Source organism: Penicillium maclennaniae (assembly GCF_028827695.1).
Source record: "Penicillium maclennaniae strain IBT 15551 chromosome Unknown utg000005l:1.0-2652337.0:1.0-2654196.0, whole genome shotgun sequence".
NCBI classification, from domain to species: Eukaryota; Fungi; Ascomycota; class Eurotiomycetes; order Eurotiales; family Aspergillaceae; genus Penicillium; species Penicillium maclennaniae.
The window spans coordinates 1,283,131-1,303,190 of NW_026623217.1; the positions used below are offsets into that span (position 1 = coordinate 1,283,131).

General features: G+C 49.9%; 10 protein-coding genes across 10 annotated transcripts; 4 read left to right on the forward strand and 6 right to left on the reverse strand.

Moving 5' to 3' along the window:
* Positions 1–200: 200 nt before the first annotated feature.
* On the forward strand, positions 201–1,598 carry N7477_005706 (rRNA-processing protein SOF1; the record flags this gene model as incomplete). The annotated part of the gene is made up of 2 exons (XM_056967369.1): positions 201–203; positions 258–1,598. 2 exons carry the CDS (start codon positions 201–203, stop codon positions 1,596–1,598), a joined length of 1,344 nt encoding a protein of 447 aa, XP_056822123.1.
* Positions 1,599–1,756: 158 nt separating this feature from the next.
* Positions 1,757–3,065, reverse strand: N7477_005707 (Short-chain dehydrogenase/reductase family protein; the record flags this gene model as incomplete). Its single annotated transcript, XM_056967370.1, has 2 exons — positions 1,757–2,401; positions 2,532–3,065. 2 exons carry the CDS (start codon positions 3,063–3,065, stop codon positions 1,757–1,759), a joined length of 1,179 nt encoding a protein of 392 aa, XP_056822124.1.
* A 550-nt stretch (positions 3,066–3,615) lies between these two features.
* On the reverse strand, positions 3,616–4,862 carry N7477_005708 (phf1/phf2 family PHD finger domain-containing protein; the record flags this gene model as incomplete). Its single annotated transcript, XM_056967371.1, has 2 exons — positions 3,616–4,656; positions 4,728–4,862. The coding sequence occupies 2 exons, from the start codon at positions 4,860–4,862 to the stop codon at positions 3,616–3,618; spliced, it is 1,176 nt and encodes a 391-aa protein (XP_056822125.1).
* A 714-nt stretch (positions 4,863–5,576) lies between these two features.
* Positions 5,577–6,077, reverse strand: N7477_005709 (uncharacterized protein; the record flags this gene model as incomplete). Its single annotated transcript, XM_056967372.1, has 1 exon — positions 5,577–6,077. The coding sequence occupies one exon, from the start codon at positions 6,075–6,077 to the stop codon at positions 5,577–5,579; it is 501 nt and encodes a 166-aa protein (XP_056822126.1).
* Positions 6,078–8,497: 2,420 nt separating this feature from the next.
* Positions 8,498–9,054, reverse strand: N7477_005710 (uncharacterized protein; the record flags this gene model as incomplete). The annotated part of the gene is made up of 2 exons (XM_056967373.1): positions 8,498–8,823; positions 8,877–9,054. 2 exons carry the CDS (start codon positions 9,052–9,054, stop codon positions 8,498–8,500), a joined length of 504 nt encoding a protein of 167 aa, XP_056822127.1.
* A 10-nt stretch (positions 9,055–9,064) lies between these two features.
* On the reverse strand, positions 9,065–9,300 carry N7477_005711 (uncharacterized protein; the record flags this gene model as incomplete). The annotated part of the gene is made up of 2 exons (XM_056967374.1): positions 9,065–9,195; positions 9,234–9,300. 2 exons carry the CDS (start codon positions 9,298–9,300, stop codon positions 9,065–9,067), a joined length of 198 nt encoding a protein of 65 aa, XP_056822128.1.
* Positions 9,301–10,061: 761 nt separating this feature from the next.
* Positions 10,062–11,394, reverse strand: N7477_005712 (uncharacterized protein; the record flags this gene model as incomplete). The annotated part of the gene is made up of 4 exons (XM_056967375.1): positions 10,062–10,707; positions 10,766–10,963; positions 11,077–11,192; positions 11,278–11,394. The coding sequence occupies 4 exons, from the start codon at positions 11,392–11,394 to the stop codon at positions 10,062–10,064; spliced, it is 1,077 nt and encodes a 358-aa protein (XP_056822129.1).
* Positions 11,395–13,357: 1,963 nt separating this feature from the next.
* N7477_005713 (uncharacterized protein) lies at positions 13,358–14,335 on the forward strand (the record flags this gene model as incomplete). Its single annotated transcript, XM_056967376.1, has 1 exon — positions 13,358–14,335. One exon carries the CDS (start codon positions 13,358–13,360, stop codon positions 14,333–14,335), a length of 978 nt encoding a protein of 325 aa, XP_056822130.1.
* Positions 14,336–15,298: 963 nt separating this feature from the next.
* On the forward strand, positions 15,299–16,106 carry N7477_005714 (alpha/beta fold hydrolase; the record flags this gene model as incomplete). The annotated part of the gene is made up of 2 exons (XM_056967377.1): positions 15,299–15,618; positions 15,668–16,106. The coding sequence occupies 2 exons, from the start codon at positions 15,299–15,301 to the stop codon at positions 16,104–16,106; spliced, it is 759 nt and encodes a 252-aa protein (XP_056822131.1).
* A 1,595-nt stretch (positions 16,107–17,701) lies between these two features.
* N7477_005715 (uncharacterized protein) lies at positions 17,702–19,660 on the forward strand (the record flags this gene model as incomplete). Its single annotated transcript, XM_056967378.1, has 2 exons — positions 17,702–19,208; positions 19,269–19,660. 2 exons carry the CDS (start codon positions 17,702–17,704, stop codon positions 19,658–19,660), a joined length of 1,899 nt encoding a protein of 632 aa, XP_056822132.1.
* Between the last annotated feature and the right edge of the window lie 400 nt (positions 19,661–20,060).

A 20,060-nucleotide genomic window follows, 5' to 3' on the forward strand; every position in this document is an offset into this window, starting at 1 on the left:
GAGAAAAAGAAGGCAAGTGGGCAATGAAAGGACGTTAAAGGTGTTTGATGGGAGGGTAGGTTGATAGACCGAGCGCTGAGTCGGGGAGCTTGAAGCTGCCAGCTGCCGCGCTCACCGCCCGCTTAGCAAATCATCCCGTCAACAGAAAAAAAAGTTCACTCCGCTTTCTTCTTTTTTTACGTTTAGACCAACAACGCAAAATGGTAAGTTTTGATATAATATGACATTCTTTGGAAAGCGACGCTAATGAACAATAGAAAATCAAGGCTCTCTCTCGCTCGACGGCGTCGCAGCAGGCCCCAGGGACTTCGGTCGTCCGCCAGCAGCGGAATCTCGACCCGTCTCAGCATCCTTTTGAGCGGGCTCGTGAATATACACGAGCTCTGAATGCGATCAAGATGGAGCGCATGTTTGCTGCTCCCTTCATCGGTCAAATGGGCGACGGTCATATTGATGGTGTCTACAGTATGGCGAAAGACCCTGGGTCGCTCGAGCGCTTTGCGAGTGGTAGCGGCGACGGCGTGGTGAAGGTTTGGGATTTGACGACTCGCGAGGAGATTTGGCAAACACAGGCGCATGAGAATATGATCAAGGGAGTATGCTGGACACCTGAGCGAAAGCTGCTCACTTGCGCAAGTGATAAGACAGTCAAACTGTGGGACCCTTACAACACTTCTCCCGAGGCGCCACCGATGGCGAGTTATCTAGGCTCAAGTGCCTTTACGGGTGTGACACACCACCGCACATCTCCATCATTCGCTGCCTCCTCTTCGGTCATCTCTATCTATGACCTCTCGCGACCTTCTTCCTCTCCCTCGCAGACTCTGCACTGGCCGACCAGTGTCGATACCATTACTTCCGTTGCCTTCAACCAGACCGAGACTTCCATTCTTGGCTCAACCGCCATTGATCGCTCCGTTATTCTGTACGACCTGCGCACTTCTTCGCCGGTGCATAAGATGACCTTGAAGTTGGCATCTAACGCTCTTGCTTGGAACCCCATGGAAGCTTTCAACTTCGCCGTGGCTAACGAGGACCATAACGCCTATATTTTCGATATGAGAAAAACGGATCGGGCCTTGAACATTCTCAAGGACCACGTTGCGGCCGTCATGGACATCGACTTTAGTCTGACTGGACAAGAACTTGTCACCGCGTCTTACGACCGCACTATTCGTCTTTGGGACAGAGCCCGCGGTCACTCTCGCGACATATACCACACCCAGCGCATGCAGCGTGTCTTCTCTGCAAAGTTCACTCCGGATAACAAGTACGTTCTTTCTGGCTCCGACGACGGTAACGTCCGTCTGTGGCGTGCCAAGGCTTCGGACCGCAGCGGAATCAAGAGTGCCCGCCAGCGCACTAAGCTGGAGTACGACCAGGCCCTCATCAAGCGTTACGCACATATGCCCGAGATTCGTCGCATCAAGCGCCAGCGTCACCTGCCCAAGCCTATTAAGAAGGCTGGCGAGATTAAGCGTGAGGAGCTTGGTGCCATCAAGAGGCGTGAGGAGAACGTGCGCAAGCACACCAAGAAGGATAACTTGAAGTCGAGACAGAACGAGCGCGAGAAGATGATTCTGTCTCGCGAGCAATAAGTCTGTCGACAGACCTCAACGATACCCCCCCAAAATTTGGAATACTGCATTGCGACTCGGCGTTTTGGATGAAATGTGTACAAGAAACAAAATTATATACAAGGAAGATGAACTTGCAAAAGTGATCTATCGAGCCAAGCCTATGTAATAGAAGTTCTTCAATCAGTCCGTTTCTTTGCGCTCCTGAGGATTCGACGATTGCTGTTAGGAATCTCACTGTCGGGAGCGTCACGTTGAAGAAGACCAGAAGACACAGCACGGTCGATTCCACTCACGAATCGCGCCAAGCGCTGCACAGCACCAGGCAACACAGCATAAAGATTGACGAGCTTTGCGAATGACGGCAGCCTGAGCACGCCACCCTGGCCACTATCGACCGCGGCAACGATCTCACGAGCAACCTCAACTGGCTCGAGAACAGGCGCAAAGAAATTGCTCGGCGTACGGACCCAGTCAAATAGCGGCGTAGCCATTTGTCCAACCTCCACGAGCAACGTCTTGATCTGATCAGTTCCGCGGAACTCGGCCTCGATTGTTCTGTGCAACGCACTCAATCCAGCCTTGCTAGCGGAATAATCGGACAGTCCTGCCGGAGACAATTGGCCCAGCACTGAGCTGACTGTGACGATCGTACCTCCATTCTCCGCTTCAACAACACCCGGCATGAAAACCTGATAGAGATGAAAAGCAGCGAGTAGATTGGTGCGCACAGTCTTCTCAAAAGCATCAGCGGGCAAGTCCAGCAATGTTCCGCCATGAATCCTCGCCGCCGCGCAATTGACAATGATAGTCGGAGTACCGAGCTGTAGCATGCATGCATTAGCGAGAAACAAAAATTAAAACATTCCGACCAATATCTCTGCATCAAAATCCAAACAACCACACCGCCCACGTAGATCATGTAATGCGCTCAATAAGGCAGTCAAAACATACCTTAACTTCAATTTCCTTCTTGATTCTCTCCAACGTTCCCCTCTCGCCAACATCGCACTTCCAGTAACCCACCCCTTCCCCAATCATCTCAGTCACTTCCTTCTCCTCCAAGTTCTTGATATCAAGAACCGCCACACTAGCTCCTTTCATCCCATACATCTGTGCAATCGATAATCCCAGCCCACTCGCGCCTCCAGTAATGAGCACCACCTCCCGCGCCGAATCAACCGTCCGCGGAATCCCATGCGCGACACGATGATTCACCACTCGCGCGACAAAGAGCACACTCAACGCGATCGCGTAGCTGACGCTCACGATCCAGGCTGGAGAGGCGGTGGGAGTTACTTGGGCGCGGAGGCAGAGAACTAGGATCCAGGCGAGGAATGGGTTTAGGAGTGTGTGGTGCACGACGCGGAGGAGAGTATCGAGGGTTAAATGTTGCGTCCATGGTTTGTTGACTGGAGGGGGCAGGGTGCTCTTCGTTGTTATTTTTAGGGGCGTAGACATACTGGAGCCTGAATAGGTGTATGTCATGAAGCTGTGCGTGGTGGAGGTTTGGTGGTTGTGATGCGTGGAGTGATCGGGCTATTTTTGGAGCGCGTAGGGTGCTCGGATGTCATTCCCGCATGCGCTAGATTGGGTGAGTTGTGCGTTCAGTGCATGATCGATTTAGGGGGTCCTCAATTTTGGCGTAGAGCTAGATCTTGGAGCGGAATGCTGGTGCTCGGTTTGGAGATGTTCGGGGCACATGCAAGCGCGTCAGCGTGGGGCTGATAAGATACGGGGTCGACTCTAATATCATGTCTTCTGATGTCTTCTGGATGTCTGATATCTGGACACACAGTGACTCTACACACAATGAATTTCAACACATTCTGATTGTGTCTTTTGATCGTAGTAAATCATGTCTTGGGAATAGAGGGTAGAAAGAACAGGTAAGAAGGTGCCAAAAGAGACAGAGAAAAAGGACCCAAAGAGATAGGCAAGAAGACATAAAGGACATGTGAGATTAAAGCAAGCAAGTCAGGCGAGAAAACACCAGAAAGAACATTAGAGAACGAAGTTTTCTTTCCTTGCAAGTATCCTAGTTCCCGGTGACTCTCCTTGCGACTGACACATGTAGAGCATGACTGAAGGTTTTCGTTTCAGGATCCTCACTGAGAATGTCGAGATCTGCCGGATCCGACAAAAGAGCAAAGCCGTTACCCGGCTTGGGGTAGACGCGGTGATCATCGAATGGGATGTCGCCCCCCTCGCTGTCGGTCAAGAGCTCCGCCTCGTACGGACTCGGGGCGTCGGAAGACAGAGCAGGCGTGGTAGAATGCTCGGGATCTTGTGTGAATTGCCCGCCGCTCATGTTCGTTGGGAGGAAGCTCTCGTCGGCGGTATCGCTGGATGACCATTGTTGGTTGGGCGATGACATCGAGTCAAGAGTGGCAACAGGCACAGCTGAGTTCGAACGAGTGCGTGAAAGGCGGCTGTCGATAGCTGTAGCCCCGTCATGTGTGCGCTTCTCAGAGGGTGGTGCAGATTGGGCACTTAATGGCCTGGCCGAAGGAACGGCAAACTTGCAGAGGGGCAACTCCTTCATGTTGGCAGGGAAGATTGGCAAAGATGGGTTCTTGCTAGAAATGTCGACGAGCATTTCTACGAGCAGAGAATGAGACAAGCCCGAAAGCCAGGCGCGCTTTTCGGTATCCGTAAAGTCGTTGCCAGCAACTTCGATCCGGGCTGATGTTGTTGAATTGGGCTCAGCTTTGTGGGCAGGCTTTGGATCCTTGGCCAGCTTCATCTTGACGAGCTTGCCTTTCACGAACTTAGCCTTGATGCCACTGCGTTGAGAAGGCTCGCAATGATTGCACTTCCATTCGGTGTCTAGGTTCTGGATGGCGCCATTTGGAATTTGCGGGTTGTGGCAATGCTTGTGCCACGCAGACTCGCACCCATCGCAGAGGACGATTGGGTTGTTACTGGGACTATGTCCCCGTCCGCACTCCGCACAATTGATGCTGGTGGCTTTCTTACCACCGCGTCGGCGTTTTCCACCGCTGCCAGCAGCGGCGGGGGCCGGGATAAAAGCAGTCGGGGCTTTGAGGACTCGACCAGTCCGGCTGATCCGAGTTGCCTGAAAAATATTAGAAAAATAGGTTTCAAAGGATAAAAAAATCCCAGCAATACTATGTAGTCCTGACTTACCGCAGTGATGACGCCTTGGGCCTCAGAGGTGGGCTCAGACGAGGCCACCTCGGTCCTCCTCTCCTTGCCAAAGACCAGCTTCAGCGGGCGACGAGGGCGGCCAGCATCCCCAGAAGAGATGTTGGTGGTTTCCATCGTTAGATTGCCAGGAAGAGGACAACAGAATGAAAGGAGCTTGGGAGGGAAGAGAAGGAAAGAATAGAGAGGTTAGAAAGGGCTTCTATATTTTTCTGAGTTTGAGCTGAGAACGCCAGTGAACAGTCATTTGTTTGATCTTCTTGCCGAGAAAGCATCAATCAGCACCATACCATTGAGCAGCAAAGCAGCATTGCATGTCACCAGGATTTGAATTGTTCAGAACCGCGAGAGCGGCGACCCAAGGACCGTATAGTCTCACGTGACAACACCATCTCACGCTGTTCATACTTGGATCCATATCCTGTACTAGGCAGACCTCAATTGTTTAAAGATTTAGATCAGTCATGTTGCAATCAAGATCGTACGAACAGTTTTAATTTCTGAAGAGGAATCCTATTCTCTGAAATTGTCCAAATTGTCACCCAAGTGAGGGAATCCGACACATGTGACCGAGCGCCCGTCGCTGATCACCAAGTGCCTGAGAAGAAGTCTAGTCTAATTCTATGACTATACCAAGAAAAAAAACACCATGAGAACCCGAAACATATCTAGTCATTATGAGAATCCCAGGTATAACTTTTGACAGCCCAAAAAGATAAAACACGCTAAACGCTTTCAAAGCGCGCAAGAGATCACAGTGCGTGTTGGACGTTCGCCTGCAACAAGATGTATGGATTGGCCTTATTAAATGTGGTGCATGGCACCTGTCCATTAATCATGTTTGCCCGCGATGATACTGCTGCATCGGGAAACGGCGGCACTGGTAGGAGGCGAGGAGCCGCGGCGTATAGTATGGCCATCATCATCTAGGTACCACTTGGGGTAAGGACCGGGGATAAATCGGCCTTTGGCATCCCAGCCGGCGACCCAGTGGAGGCCGTCGTCGAGAAGAAAGAAGCGCAGCTGCTCGGGCTGGGCGCCCTTGTGCAGCGGAGCCGAAAACAAGCGGCAGCGCTCTTCGAGTTCAGACTCGAACATGTATCGGTGAAGGATGCGGCAGTACACAAGAGCAGCAGGGGACTTTTCATCCTTGTCGGAACCGTCGCGGCGGACGAGATGCCATCCGCGGCCTGGGAGGAACTTGTACGTTCCCGGGATGGGGCTTTCCCAGTGCTGCTCTCGGTTGACTTCGCTTTTGCCGCGACCACCACGCTGGAACCAGTAGACCGGGCAGCAGACGGTCCGCAAACAGATGAAAAGGTTGGGGGCCATAGTTGGCTGTGGCGATATAATTATTCGCAAGAGACACGCGAGTCCAAATCACGTCTGGTAAGACCGCGAGCCGGAGAAAGTATCGGAAAAGCTGAAGGGGGTAATGGAAACAACGCTGAAGAACAGAAATATCCCAAGGGACGAAGCGAAGCTATAAATCGACGTCCATGTTGACAGATGGCAAGGTCAATGAGTTGGAAATCGAGCTTGAGAGGGAGATTGGGTTGGAATCCTTCGGCTTTCCCAGAAGCTCGGTGAAGGTCCAGAAAAAGGGAAACCCCTGACAGAAGAAACGTGAAAAAAGAGACAGCGGCAGGCACGGGCTTTGGTCCGAGGTAAGGACTGGTCGAAACCTTCAATCGCGCCAAATAACAGGCGTATTTGTTATCGTTGCGGTGAGAGCCCGTCCGGTTTGAGAGTTTCGGGAAAGGCCGTGTAGACCGTGATAAGCTTGCAGCTAGTAAGAGGGCCCAGAGGACAGCTTGCTATAGCACCAAGACCCGGAAGAACTGGGGGTGGGAAGCAGGAGTTTCCGGGGCGAATCAGGAGAAAAAGCCGGGATCGACGAGTCTGAGATGGTCTGAGGCCTTGTAGGATTCGGCAACACGCAGCAACGACTCAGGTAAAGAGCCCGTATTATAGCTCAGCACGAGTGCATGCTAGAGAACAAGCATTTGGTTGGAGGAATGGGCTGTGTTATAAGGGGGGGTGGGTATAAAAACCGGACTGTGTGATATTATTATTATAGACGGGGCGGTCAAGGCTTAGGGGCTTTTCCGCGAAAAGTTCATTCGCCACCAAATCGGAGACGTCCAGACTCCGCTTCGATCGTCGTTGTTTTTCTTTGCGGGCCTCCCGAAGACTTGGCACGCTAATGTGACTTGGGTTTTGGTTCACGGCATTTTCTTGCTATATTTCCACAGAATGGTAGCCTAATTTTCCCGTTCTTCAATGCCGTTTCTGCGCACACTTTCTAGCTTAGGGTTTGTAGTAGAGGGATCCTCGGTCCGGCTATCCAACTATCGCGTGTTATGCCCGGAAAATTCTCAATTTGATGATCGTGCGTATATGTCGCGCAGTGCTCGTGTTCAGCCCTACGCGGTGGCCCAGGAAGCAATGTGTGAAAAGCCGTGTCATATGACGCACCGAGTTTGCTCTGACAGGGTCGAGCCCTTCTTGGCTGCTACACTTGGCGACTTACTTTTGTGTCCACCGTGCCATCATTGTTTTTGACCCATCCACACCATAGCATTTCCGTGTGTCAGCGTCTTTTCTTTAACCTTTGTTATTTCGAACGTGAGTCGAGTCGCTACAAACATGATTCTGCCTGAGCCCTATTTGCATGATAGGTTTTTTTTCTTCCTTTCTTTCGTTTATTTTTTTTTTGTATATCCACCCGTAAAAAGCAAAAGTCTGGCTGGTGAAGATAGAGCGAATTTGAAGCGGATGCTTGGTCCTTCAGAAATGCGAGTCCCAGTTCTCAAACATAGAAATTGGTGCTAGTATACCCCACAGGTTGTATCTCGACATCATGCCTCAGTGGCTGTAGATCAAATTTCTGATCCATAATAGCTCTAAATGGCGGCTGTGACTGAAAATCACTGAGAGGAGGGGTCTGGAACAAGCTCCAATGAAGAATTAGGAGATAAAGAATCACATATGGATGCTTACAGTAATTTTCGAAATCAGTTATACCTCCAACCTCTTGCGATCTCATTTCAGGTGTGAAGCTGATCTATTTGCCACCGTACTCACCAGACCTGAACCTAATCGAATGTTTTTTGCTGAACTCAAGGGATTCATTTGGCGTAACTGGAAATATCACGGAAAAGACCCCGAGAGAGGATTTGATGCCTTCCTTGAATGGTGTATTAATGAAGTGGGTACAAAAGAAGAGACCGCTAGAGGCCATCTTCCGGCATGCAGGGTTGAAGATTGAACAGGTCTCACCAAGCTGTTAGGTCTCAGCTGGGGACGAGATCCTCACAAACACTAACAGCCTAGCCTGCTTATTGAACCAAGGGTCATCTAGGATCTGTCTCGCTGATGCTCTTGCCGAAGGTTCAAAACACAACAATTTTCCAATGAATTTTCCAAGCCTCACTATTTCCTCTCTTGTGAAATCAGGGATCTGGCGTCCATTAAAATACACTTCTTCCAGCCATTCTTGCAAGTTGGGTCCGGGGCTTTCCGTGGTCACTTCGTCCCCTTTATTCATCGTATTCCATATCTTTTGCCATCTTTTAGGTAGATCGTCACTTGCCATCTCTTGCATTTGACCGATGAGAATTGGGGGTGTTATTTAGAAGGTGTCAAAAGGTGGCTGGCCCGTGAAAAGTTCAAAAAGCTGTCATGGTTATCAGTCCACTCATGTTTAGCGTGAAGACTTGAATCATTTCGCGCACCATGCAGCCCATACTTCACAAGTCAACATGGTGATCAATTTTATCCTGAAATATAACTTCGGGTGCTCGAGCAGGCAAAGGTGTGTGTAGCGAGTGAGGAACAGCAGGACATTCAAATGATTCTCTGAAATCGATTATTTTGATCGACTGAGCCGAGTTCCAAAGGCGGGTTCGATATGAGGTAGGCTTCACCATATATTCCGGCACGCCGAGCTCAAGGCCTTTCTCATCGTGCCTTTTGACACGACCTATTTCAGGCTTTCCCAATATCTCAAAAAAAGCCTCCTCGGATACCTTGTCCAAGCAAGGTATGGTGAAGGCCAAATTGCGAGTGTGCAAATCTATTTCAGGTGAGATCTTCCGAATTTTCCCCAAAGTGAATGGATGTCAGTACCTCCAGGTCCTATATTTCCTTGATGCAAATCATGAAGCCCGGCAAGACTTTGCTTGGCGATGATTTTGGCAAGCCTTCCGGGGAGTCTCTCACCGGAGAAGTGTGCATCAGTTACGTCCGGAATATTTGGTCCCAGAAGTTTATAAACGAGGCATTTATGAACTCCATTCAGACCCATTAGTTCGAAATCATCGAGCAACTGCACCACATGCGTCAGACTCGCGTGATAAGATGCCAGTTCCTTCATAGTCTGGAGCTCTCGTGTTCTCCCTGTTATATTCCTTTTCTGCAATAGAAATCTTCACAGCGACGTATGTCTCTGTCCTACAAGGGTAAATTTCGATTAGCTGGGATTACCGTGCGTCACCATTGCATGTATGACCTTTGATCTCTTGCCGCCCAGACTGTCGAGTAACCACCCCATCCTAATTTATGAACACCTTATACCTTCCAGCTTTAAGGCATTTCTCCTAAGAAGACTGGGTGATAACCGTCTGTCGGTAGCGATGAAGTGGCTCCGCATCAATGGGGGAAATGTAAGTGGGCTGGTCCATCGGACTCTTGTCGGCCGGGGTAGACATGTACTTGAGGAAAATGTAAGGACTTCTCCAGGGAAAATTACGTCCCTGTAGAAAACGCGCGATGTTCATCACGCTGAACCGATATTGTCGGTGCGGATTATATACTATCGTCGGGACTTTTAGATCTAGCGTGTTTCTGTAGGCGGTGAACGTATTTTCAAGGCGGTGTAGTTGGTGGGGCTAGACGGGGTGTCGATACTTTTGCTGTCACTGATTCTATTAAAGTAAGGCCATTACTATTACGATGTTGCCGAAATTATAAAGCGGTGAAGTGAATGGGTCCGCGTATTTCGGATTTATTTTCAGGGAATGAAGTCGCATGAGTGTGGAGGTTTGACTGATTTTGAAAGCTACTGTGTCCAGAAAACATTCTGTCAGGGCTTGATGCTCAATATATCTGGTCCAGTATCACTTTATAACTCCCTCGAAATACCCCTTTAGCCACTCTCCCAAAAGAGGGCCCGCGGCTGCAAGTAGACCATCCGGTCGAAGACTGACATTTCCACCTTCGTCAGGTCTAAACGCGAATGTCTCATACGCAGATTCGGCAGGGTCGAAGAAAGTGTCCCCAAATGGTTTCATCCCTCGTGTCTCATACGGGGAGTTACCAGCCACAAACAGTAAGCCAGCCAATTGCTTCCCTGGAATTGAACTTCTCAAATGTTCCCAAAAACCTGGCAAGCTCCACGAGAGAGGCGTGGGTCAAATCAGGATTGCCAGCAAACACAATGACCCAGAACTTGGCCAAGTTGCGAGTAACCCGTTGAAGTTTCACCGTCTGCTTCGTTCCTGGCGTGGTCAGCTCCACATCTGGTGGCCGACTCCCTGGAGCTACAGCCGTTCCATCAGGAGAGAATTGATTGATATCATTGATGGGGTAGGAGATCCCCAGTCCAGTATTGAAAGATGCAGCTCGCTCGAAGATCTCTCCGAGGACGATGTACAGATCTGCGTCCGTATCTCCTTCGTACCAAGACGGCCATTTACGGGACATTAAGATGGAGATATCTCTATCGAAGTCGATCAGCTGTTGCACCGAATTCTTCCGTTCCAAGTCATATGTGTCAAGGATATTCTCCTGGACAATTCCTCGTAAGTGCGGGGCAAGCTTCCAGCCCAAGTTGACCGCATCGTGAATCCCGGTGTTCAGTCCCTGTGCTGCTCCACTGCTATGCGTATGGGCTGCATCACCACACAGGAAAATTCTTCCTTTTAAAAAGTCCTTTGCGATCCGTTGACCAATTTGGTACCTGTGATATCGGATCAGACAGAATAAGAAATGTGAGGATTCCTGGAACATCCACTCACAATGTCCACCAATGTACCTCCTTAAATTTCACATTGAACGGTTTCGTTGACTCCACTGCCTCTTGCATTGTAATATCCTGAGTGATACCTCCTGGGTACTTCGCTGCAATATCCGAAGTATATGCATAGCCTATGCGGGTGGCTGCATGGTCCAAAGGAGCCCACAGCACGTTTCCATGTGTTTTGCTCTCGATCGCTCTGGGAGGAAGTTAAGCCACACAAGCACACTTGGACCGATGATCCATCAATATGACATACCCATAGGATCAATTGAGAGGTATATCGGTTTCGACAAGTCCGTACATGCGCACCCACTGATCATCTGAGCTGTCACCTTCGAAAGGAATGCCTGCATGTCGACGAACAAAACTTCAACCACCATCCACGCCAATAAGGTATTTGCTGTTTCATAGTGAGTGACAATTGCCTGTTTCGATGGGTTGTTGAATGACCGGGTACCTTTTCAATGTGATTGTTCTTCCGGTCTCGCTTTCCTTGAAGGTAGCAACTACCGGTTGGTTTGCAGACGACTTATTCTCGTCGCACTGAAAATCCACACACTCATAGCCTGGGAAGTAATCTGCTCCGACTGACTCGAGCTTATCACGAAGTATCTGCTCAGTGTACATCTGGCGAAGAACAAGCACGAAGTCATAAGTCGTATCTTGGATATTTTCCATAAAGCTCCAAACTCTTTCAGGAATGCTGTTTGCAGTTGGTATGCCATTGCGTGAGGATGAACTACTCAAACTGCCATTCGTTCTCCGTCTTTGTAGGTGACACTTGTTCGACACGCAAAGCCCAACTGCAGCATCGGCTCAATGAGGTCAAGCTGATCCAGTTGCTCCAAGGTTCTTGGAAATAAAGTAATCGCACGTCCATAGGCATCCTGTTCTTCTTTCTCATGTTGCTCCAACACACAGACAGAGACTCCAAATCGCTTCAATTGGTAGCCGAGAAGAAGGCCGACCGGGCCACCACCAACAACAATGACACAATGATATCGTACTCCTCACCGTCTTCACAAACCTCGGATCGAGTCATTTGGGAGGACCCGGGCGTTTATTCTATGTCGAATCCTACCACGGACAGCTAGACTGACTTATAGACCTTGGTTTTGCTGTTTAGATGGCCCGAACTTTGTTGTATGTGAAGATGGGGAACGTGGTTACCCAACAAGCGTTATCGTTCGCGTCGAGGGGACAAGGCACAAGAATAATCTTAATTTGTGAATGATACAGACCAGTGGCTGCTCTTATCATGGCCATACCCCCCGCCAATGGGGTAATCCCTGACCTCACGGTTGAAACCCGCAGTCTGTCGGCATCTTGGCATTCGTTGCCGTCATAAATTGCGGTCTAGCACTCATATAATGATCGGGCCGTTGCTGCTGTAAATCAACATACTGGCCTTTTTCACTGGTTGGGGCTCGAATCTCTGGACCACTTCGGTGATCGATTGCAACGTCCATGAGGATGTTGAGCGGATCTAGAACCCAGTCATTTGATATTTGAAAGCCAGGGAAGGTTAGTTCAAAGACATCTGTCAGACGATTAGTGTGTGTTGCTTGATTTCCATTTCCTAACTTGCTCACCTTGTGCATATTGTCGGCGCAGTTAGCCTAACGCCATGACAGCCTTGCAAGCGGTACCGTTCAGCATCATATGCTGATCCGGTCAGATCATGGACACCTTGAGGAGTATTCTCGGTCACAGTCAGAACTATGTATCTACGCGTACTAGTAGTATATCACTTCCACGAAGGATCGTCTTCACACGGATCGTTCAAGTATGCCCAAGGACAGGAAATCATGGGGTGCATTGGGATTTAATCCCCAGAGTTCAATGACTTGCTTCCCATGAGTATTGTTGACGGTTATTTCTTTACCTTGCCTGACACGGAAAAGCCACGGCTTGTCGAGCGGGAATGGTACCCATTCAAAGAGAAAGGTTAGTCAAGCTTGAAGACTGTCAAGATCTGAAGTGAAATAGCAAGTCCAAGAAGCTGACCACTAGTGGGTGACTTGGTAGTATATCTTTGTTATATAGCTACGTTCTTGCTGCATCGATATCAATACCTAACGCAGATGATGCCCGTGTTTCTTATCGTGGACTGATCCCCGCGTCGACAGATAAGTCGGCCGCCTGTCTCCGCCTACTTCTCCAGCCTTCGCTGGGAGTTGCCCGCTCATACATAGCTTCTATTAGAGCTCTGTTCAATAAGTAGACCGGTGTAATCCTACTTTCCTCACCCTATGCTCACGTGAACCGATTCCCAATCCATCCGTGTCTTTCGAGTTGCCCGACGAACATCGACCACATCAGCATTTGCACAGAGATACGACTCAGGCATGACGATTGATATAGAGCAGATAATCATCAGATTACAGTTGACGAGGTCCTATCTCTATCACTTTGGGGTGACACACGATCATGATCAAAGATGCATGTGGAGACCTATGTGGCCTCGGAAGCGAATCCAAAGCTACTCCGCATTTCCCCCACTTTACCCCGGATCCCACCATAGAATCTCCCGTATTCTTCTATTCCATGCCCCTGCACATTGTGAGCCGAAACGACATTTATTGTGAGCATGGAGCCTATGATGGGCGCTTTGGGCCCTCAGAAACCCAAAAAAAAACGTATCCGCAATTGGACGGCAGAGGACCGAGCCGTTCACCGAGAGTTTGAGAAGTCACGCCGCGAAGCTTTTAGCGAGCGTCTAAACGTTGGTCATGCAGCAATGGACCTTGAAGAATTGATTTTTGCTAATATCTTCCAGAAGCTGACAACTTTGCTGCCTATGCTGAAGACAGAACAGCGGCCCTCCAAGCATATCATTGTGGACGCTAGTATCGCTCAACACAAAGCTCAGCAGTCCAGAATTATCCAGGCAGTGCTTGCAGTCCAGGAGCTAATGAGTGAGCGTGATGACTTGCTGCTTGAAGTCAATAGACTTCGCGCTATTTGTCAACCAGGCACTTTTGTCTTACGCCAAGCTCAGCCAATAGACCCCGCGGTCGTCAAGATGCTGGCAGACCATAACAAGCTTGCTCTGGGCCCCGTAGAGAGGTCTGAAGAAAGGCACAAGCTACCTCCGTCTCTGAATATCCGTGGAAGAAGGTTGATACCCGCCTCGACCGGTGCTTCAGTACCCGGACATATATCTCATCCTCCGGGCCATGACATCACAACACTCTCACCCCATCGTTCCACAGATTCAGCTTGGACATTTGGAGAAGGAGAAAAGTCTTGCCGAACTATTTCCTTACCCGCTAATGTACCGGAAGTCTCCCTGCTATGGACACAGTCTCCCAGCACATTGACAAAGATCCCAATTAAGGATATCGACTCTGAGTACGATACCAATTCCACCCATCTCATTGATGACGCAGCCCTGTTTTGGTCCCAACTTCCTGGAGATCTGAGCACCGGACCTCCCTTAAATGGAGGTATACCGTTCAGCGTTAATGCACCCCCAATGCCAAGCGACCCATCCATGTTGTGGCCGCCCACCCTGGCCATCCCTAACACAAAAGAACTAGGATATGGGGATACGACCGTTCCATGACATGTCGTTCAATTTCAAGATACCTTTCCGAATCATGAGATCTATATTATTAGATGACGAAGAAATTAGAATCATTACTCAAATTGAGACATTGTTTTACTCTTCCCAATCTTTACCTAGCTTCTCACTGTCTCAGGGCCTGTCTTGTCCAGCCCAGCCCTTCCCTGACTTGCTTTCTTCTTTTATTATCGGTTTGCCAAAGGTTTGAGATCCCACTCAGATTCTTCTTGGAGGATAAGTTTGTGTGATATTACTGGGCGGCTTTGTCTTTGATGTGGCGTCCCGGCATGCGTGCGTGGGCTTGATTGACGGACATCCGGGTGCATCGAGGTTACATATGAACGGATATTGAAATCGCTTCTTCAGCTTAAATTGGGAAGTAGCCTCTGAAGAGCTAGGTTGAAATTTCGGTGGATTTAATTATCGCCACAGTCGTATCGAAAGGAGATTGGATGAGTTCTCGGAAGCACGACTTGGAAATATTAGATCTCTGCAAAATTTCAAAATAACGAAAGGAAATAGACAGCGAGATGAAGTGGTCATTCTCAACAGATATTCTGATACAGGGGGAACGCAAAATTACCTGAAAGAAATTGACAGGACGTGACATGATGATGCCTTGGTAACCTTTGCTGTGCAACAGCACTGTATGCGCATCATATCTCAACCAAGTTCAATAGTTGAATGCCTTTTTTGCTTCTTAAAGACCCCAAAATTACAATCGTGTGGCTTTCCTCTTATCGGCTGAATGGCAAATGACTCAAGATAAATCATTTCCATCTCGTAGCGCCATGGCTCAGAGAGAGGCGAGCGGCAAACAGGCACTTCGCCGAGCCACCCAGGCGTTCTTCGATGTCAGAACATTAATATTCAGACAACTTCCTCCATTAATTTAGGCACATTTTAAATTTCATTGCCTTCATACGGTGATTATTGTTTCGGTCGCTACCACACTCTTCAGGCATGCATCTTAGCCACGAGACGGTCCCGATTCAAGTCCCGGGCATCAACCTCAATCTTTCAACAATTCACAGATTGATCTCAGCGCCACCAATTGTCTTCCTACATGGATTCGGTTCCTGTAAGGAAGATCTGGCAGATCTGGTCCTTCATCCAGCAATGCAAGAGAATGGCTTCATAGCCTACGATGCCCCAGGTTGTGGTCATTCCACAACTGACAACCTTTCCGCCACGGATATTCCGTTCCTTGTCGCCACCGCAGAGGCCTTTCTGGAGCACTTCAACATCAAAAAATTCCATATCATGGGCCACTCTATGGGGGGGTCTGACAGCGCTTCTTCTCGCCCAACGCAACCCAGACCGGGTCCTCAGCTTCGTAGACATCAAAGGCAATCTCGCGCCGGAAGACTGCTTCCTCAGCCGGCAGATCTTCACTTTCCCTTTAGATGATCCCGAAAAGTTCTTTGATGAATTCATCGACCGGACTCGCAAGGCGAGATCTTACTCCAATCCCCTGTATGCATCTGCACTGCGTTTGCGGGTTCGCGCGGGCGCGGTACGCCCTATCTTTGAGTCTATGGTGCAGCTGTCCGATCATGAAGATCTGCTTGGAATATTCTTGAGCCTTCCTTTTCCCAAGATGTTCATGTTTGGCGAGGAATGCCGTGACCTGTCGTATCTACCACGCCTGCAGAAGGAGGGCGTGGAATTGGCAGAGATCCCACAAAGTGGTCACTTTCCTATGTACTCTAATCCGGTCGAGATGTACAAGCGGATAGCGGCATTCTTGCATTTGACTAAGCAGTCCTAGAATTCTGAGGCGTTAAGAGATAGAGAATCATTTTATGGCCTACCCAATTGCCATCCATATCATCGCCACCTCGTCACTTATTATCACACGATTCTCTTTTGAGTTCTTCCAAGTTCCATTAGGTCAATCCCTCTTGAACAGCATGAGCAAGATATCCGGGTCGGATGCTCTCACTGCGTCCAGTGCTGTGGGTATTTGCTTTCTCAATCAAGTCCCGAGAGGTTCCACTAGTGCCTAGAAAGCTTCCCCACGGAGTGTGGGTAAGCCGCCACCCAGAAGACTGGGTCAAGAACAAATTTCAAGGACTGACCACGGAACAAGCCAAGCCTTGAGTTCAACAATGGATCGGCTCTAGATACTGTTTTGGATCCGGACCCGAACGACACTGATTAGTCAATTTCAACGCGATGAGAAGTAAAATTCTTTCTTCTCTGAATTTGAGCAGGCTTTGTCAGCGGAGTCGCGGGATGTGCAGATCCGAAAAGGGGATAGCGACGGTAACGGACCTAAGTGTCCAGCCAAAATGGCGCCAAGTCACGCCTAGTGCCGTTAAGTGGCGGACTAGCCGATCGCGCGACCGTCTATTTCAGCCTCACCTGGGAGCATGATCCGGTATGTTTGGATTGAGGATCCCACGAGGCATCGAACGGGGTCCAAAACATCTTCCCCAGATTTATCATGACACATTGATGCACCGATGTAACCGGGTCCGTGCTGACCGGGTCTACCCAAAGAACAGTTGGACTAAGGCTGCGAATGGATGGCTGCTTCGAATGACGGGGATACGGACCTCCTCTTCGGAAACCCAGGAGCGAAGCGCGAGTGTCTCACAGTGGCTCCACCCTATGCACTGACGGCCGAATCCGACGCAGCCGAGATACAGTAGGGACTGTGATCGGGATGATGCCCTATGGAAGGCGGTTGGAGAGCAAGCCGTGGATTTCCGACCCGTTACCGGGCAGGCCCCATTTCTACCACGCGAAAGAAACACGAGAGAACAAAAAAGTCCCGGAGTCCCGTTGGCTCTCCGGTGCCCGAGTCCTGGCCTGCTGTCGACCGAAGAAAAAAGTGGGAATATCTTGTTCCGCGCCATCCGAACCCCGGTCTGCGATTGCCACTGATTGGCCTGTCGCCATTCCCGTCTCAGCGTGAATGCGGAGATACAAGCTTTTGCCGAGCGAATACCAAGGATATCACGACCTGGTGGATCCAGTGGTCATCCCACGCCACGAAGTCGCGTGTGCCTTAGCCATGGTCCCTGTGGCGAGACATGGGGAGCGTTGCATTTTTTTTTCATTGGGGCGGTTTTCTGATAACGTCCGAGGCACACACTGGAGGAGTCCATACGCCCCCAGCCCTGAGGCAATTGATAACTGCTCCACTTGATCCAATCGTAGGAGGCTGGAGATTACCGTAGGGTTTTTCTCGGGGTCTCTCCGCACTATGGAGTCGTTCAAATAGTGACCGTTGGCGCAATCGCCTTCCTCCTTCCCATTCTCTTTTTTCTCCCTCGTTGCCTCACGTTGTCTCCGTCCTGGTCTGATTATACCTAAAAGTAGCCTGCATTTGCGCTCTCTATTTTAGTAACCGCAAGCATGGCAGGCATCGTCTCGGCCGCCAACCTTGGCGGCATCGCCGATCCTCGCGTCGGTCATGAAGCTGATATTATCGGCACCGAGGAAGAGCATCACACTTTTCACACTTCCAAGGCCATGGGGGACACTCCTCCGAACTACGATGGACACGATGGACACCACAGTATCCCCGCTCCCATCTTGGCTGGGAAGGACTCCATCTACTTGGATCCCAGCATTACTTTCGAGAACTACGTCTTCTGGGCCAATCGGTCTCGTGAGTACGAGAGAACCATTCGCACAGATGATAAGGGCCTCGCAGCATGGGCTAGCATGCTCATGGGCAAGAAGAAGAACCCCATTGAATCACAAGACGTCTCGCCACCAGCGCTCTCAGAGAACGCCAATGACGAGATTACCGATGAGAAGAAGATTCAAAGCAACCCTGCGGATGTGCCCCTGAAGACCGAAGCAACTGACAGCTACGGAATCACCGAGACCGAATGGGAACAGGCTCAGCGGGCAGGTCGGACGGCTACCTGGGGATCAATCTTCTATCTGATTACCACGGATATTCTGGGCCCCACCAACGTTCCCTGGGCCATCAGTCGCATGGGCTATGGACCCGGTTTCGCTTTGTACACGGTCTTTGGTCTCATGGCGGCTTATTCGGGTGTGCAGCTTTGGAAAATCTTCGTCGGCCTGGACTCTACCCGCTTCCCCATGCGCAATTACGGCGACATGGCCTTCCGCGTTTTTGGCAGCTATGCCCGTATTTTCGTCAACGTCCTTCAGAGTTTCCAGTTCTTCTTGAATGTGTCTCTGTTGATCACCAGTAACGGACAGGGTTTGGCGCAGATGGCTCAGGGCCACAATGGCAAGGGATTCCTCTGTTTCATTGTTGCCGAGGTCATCTTCATGATCATCGGCTTTCTTCTCGGTCAGATTCGTACTCTGCAGCGTCTGTCCTTCCTTTCCAACATTGCTATTTGGTTGAACGTCATCGTCATCATCATGACCATGGTCGTGGTTCACCAATACCCTCCGAACTATGCCGCCGTGCACGCCAGTTACCCATCAATCGTCAAGGGTCCAGTCATGACCAGCGCCAACTGGCCCTCCAGCTCTACCCTAAATGACAAGGTCAATGCGATGATGAACGCTGTCTTCGCCTACGGTGGTGCGACCCTGTTCAACGAGCTCATGGCCGAGATGCGCCGTCCCTACGATTTCTGGAAGGGATTCATCTGCGCCGAGATCTTCATCTACTCCTGCTATCTGATCATGGGCATGGTCGTCTATAGCGCCCAGGGCCAGTTCACCTTCAACCCGGCCTACCAGGGTATCCCCGACTCGGCCTACCGTTTCCAGACTCTCGGAAACGCCATCTCCTTCATCACCGGTGTCATTGCTGCCCTGCTCTACGGCAACATTGGTATCAAGGTCTTCTACTCCTCCGTCCTGCGTGACGTCTTCCATTTCCCCCCTCTAGACAGCCGCATCGGCAAGTGGCTCTGGGTCGGTCTCGGTAAGCCATTCAACCCTCTTCTCCCAAAAAAAAAATCCCACAATATACTAACAACCACAGTCCCGCTTTACTGGGTCCTCGCCTGGATCGTCGCCGCCGCCATCCCTCAAATCACCAATCTCACATCCTTCGTCGGCGCCGCCTGCATCTTGCAATTCTCCTATACCTTCCCACCCATGCTTTTGGTCGGCTACAACGTGCAGAAGGACGCCATGCTTCCCGAGGAGTGCTTCAACCCGCAAACCGGCCAAGCCGAGCGCATCGACAGCGGTATCAAGCGCTGGATCCGCGGCTACAAGAAGAAGTTCGTTTGGAACACCTTCGATGTCATCTACTCCCTCGCTGCTCTGTCCTGTGCTGGCTTGGGTATCTGGGCGTCTGTGATTGCGATGCATTCCGATTTCGCGTCGTCTAATCTGACGCCTTTCACTTGTGCCAATCCTGCTGGTTGATTGCGGTCAACTTTTGTTAGGTTGGAGATCGGGATGGAACAATCCTCAATTAATGTTTGTACTTATTCTTGCTAGAATGGACCCCTTTTGGACGTTTCACATGTAGACAAATGATGATACTATGAGTTTGATTCTTTGTCAGTTTCTTGGGCTTTGGTGCTCCAACCTCGTAATTGGAATTTTAACGAAGGTTTACTGAGATGCTTGTACTGGTTTATCACTTCAATACTCATTTGAATTTTGAATGGGGCCTGATACTTTGTAGTCATCATTTTCTGATGAATCGAAGTTTGGAATAGACTTGGAGGCAAAGGAGACAGCATCTGACATGGTTAGATATCATGAAGAGGTACACACGCGATTGCTTCTAGAGAGGGCTGCAAGGAAATGGAGAGCCGAT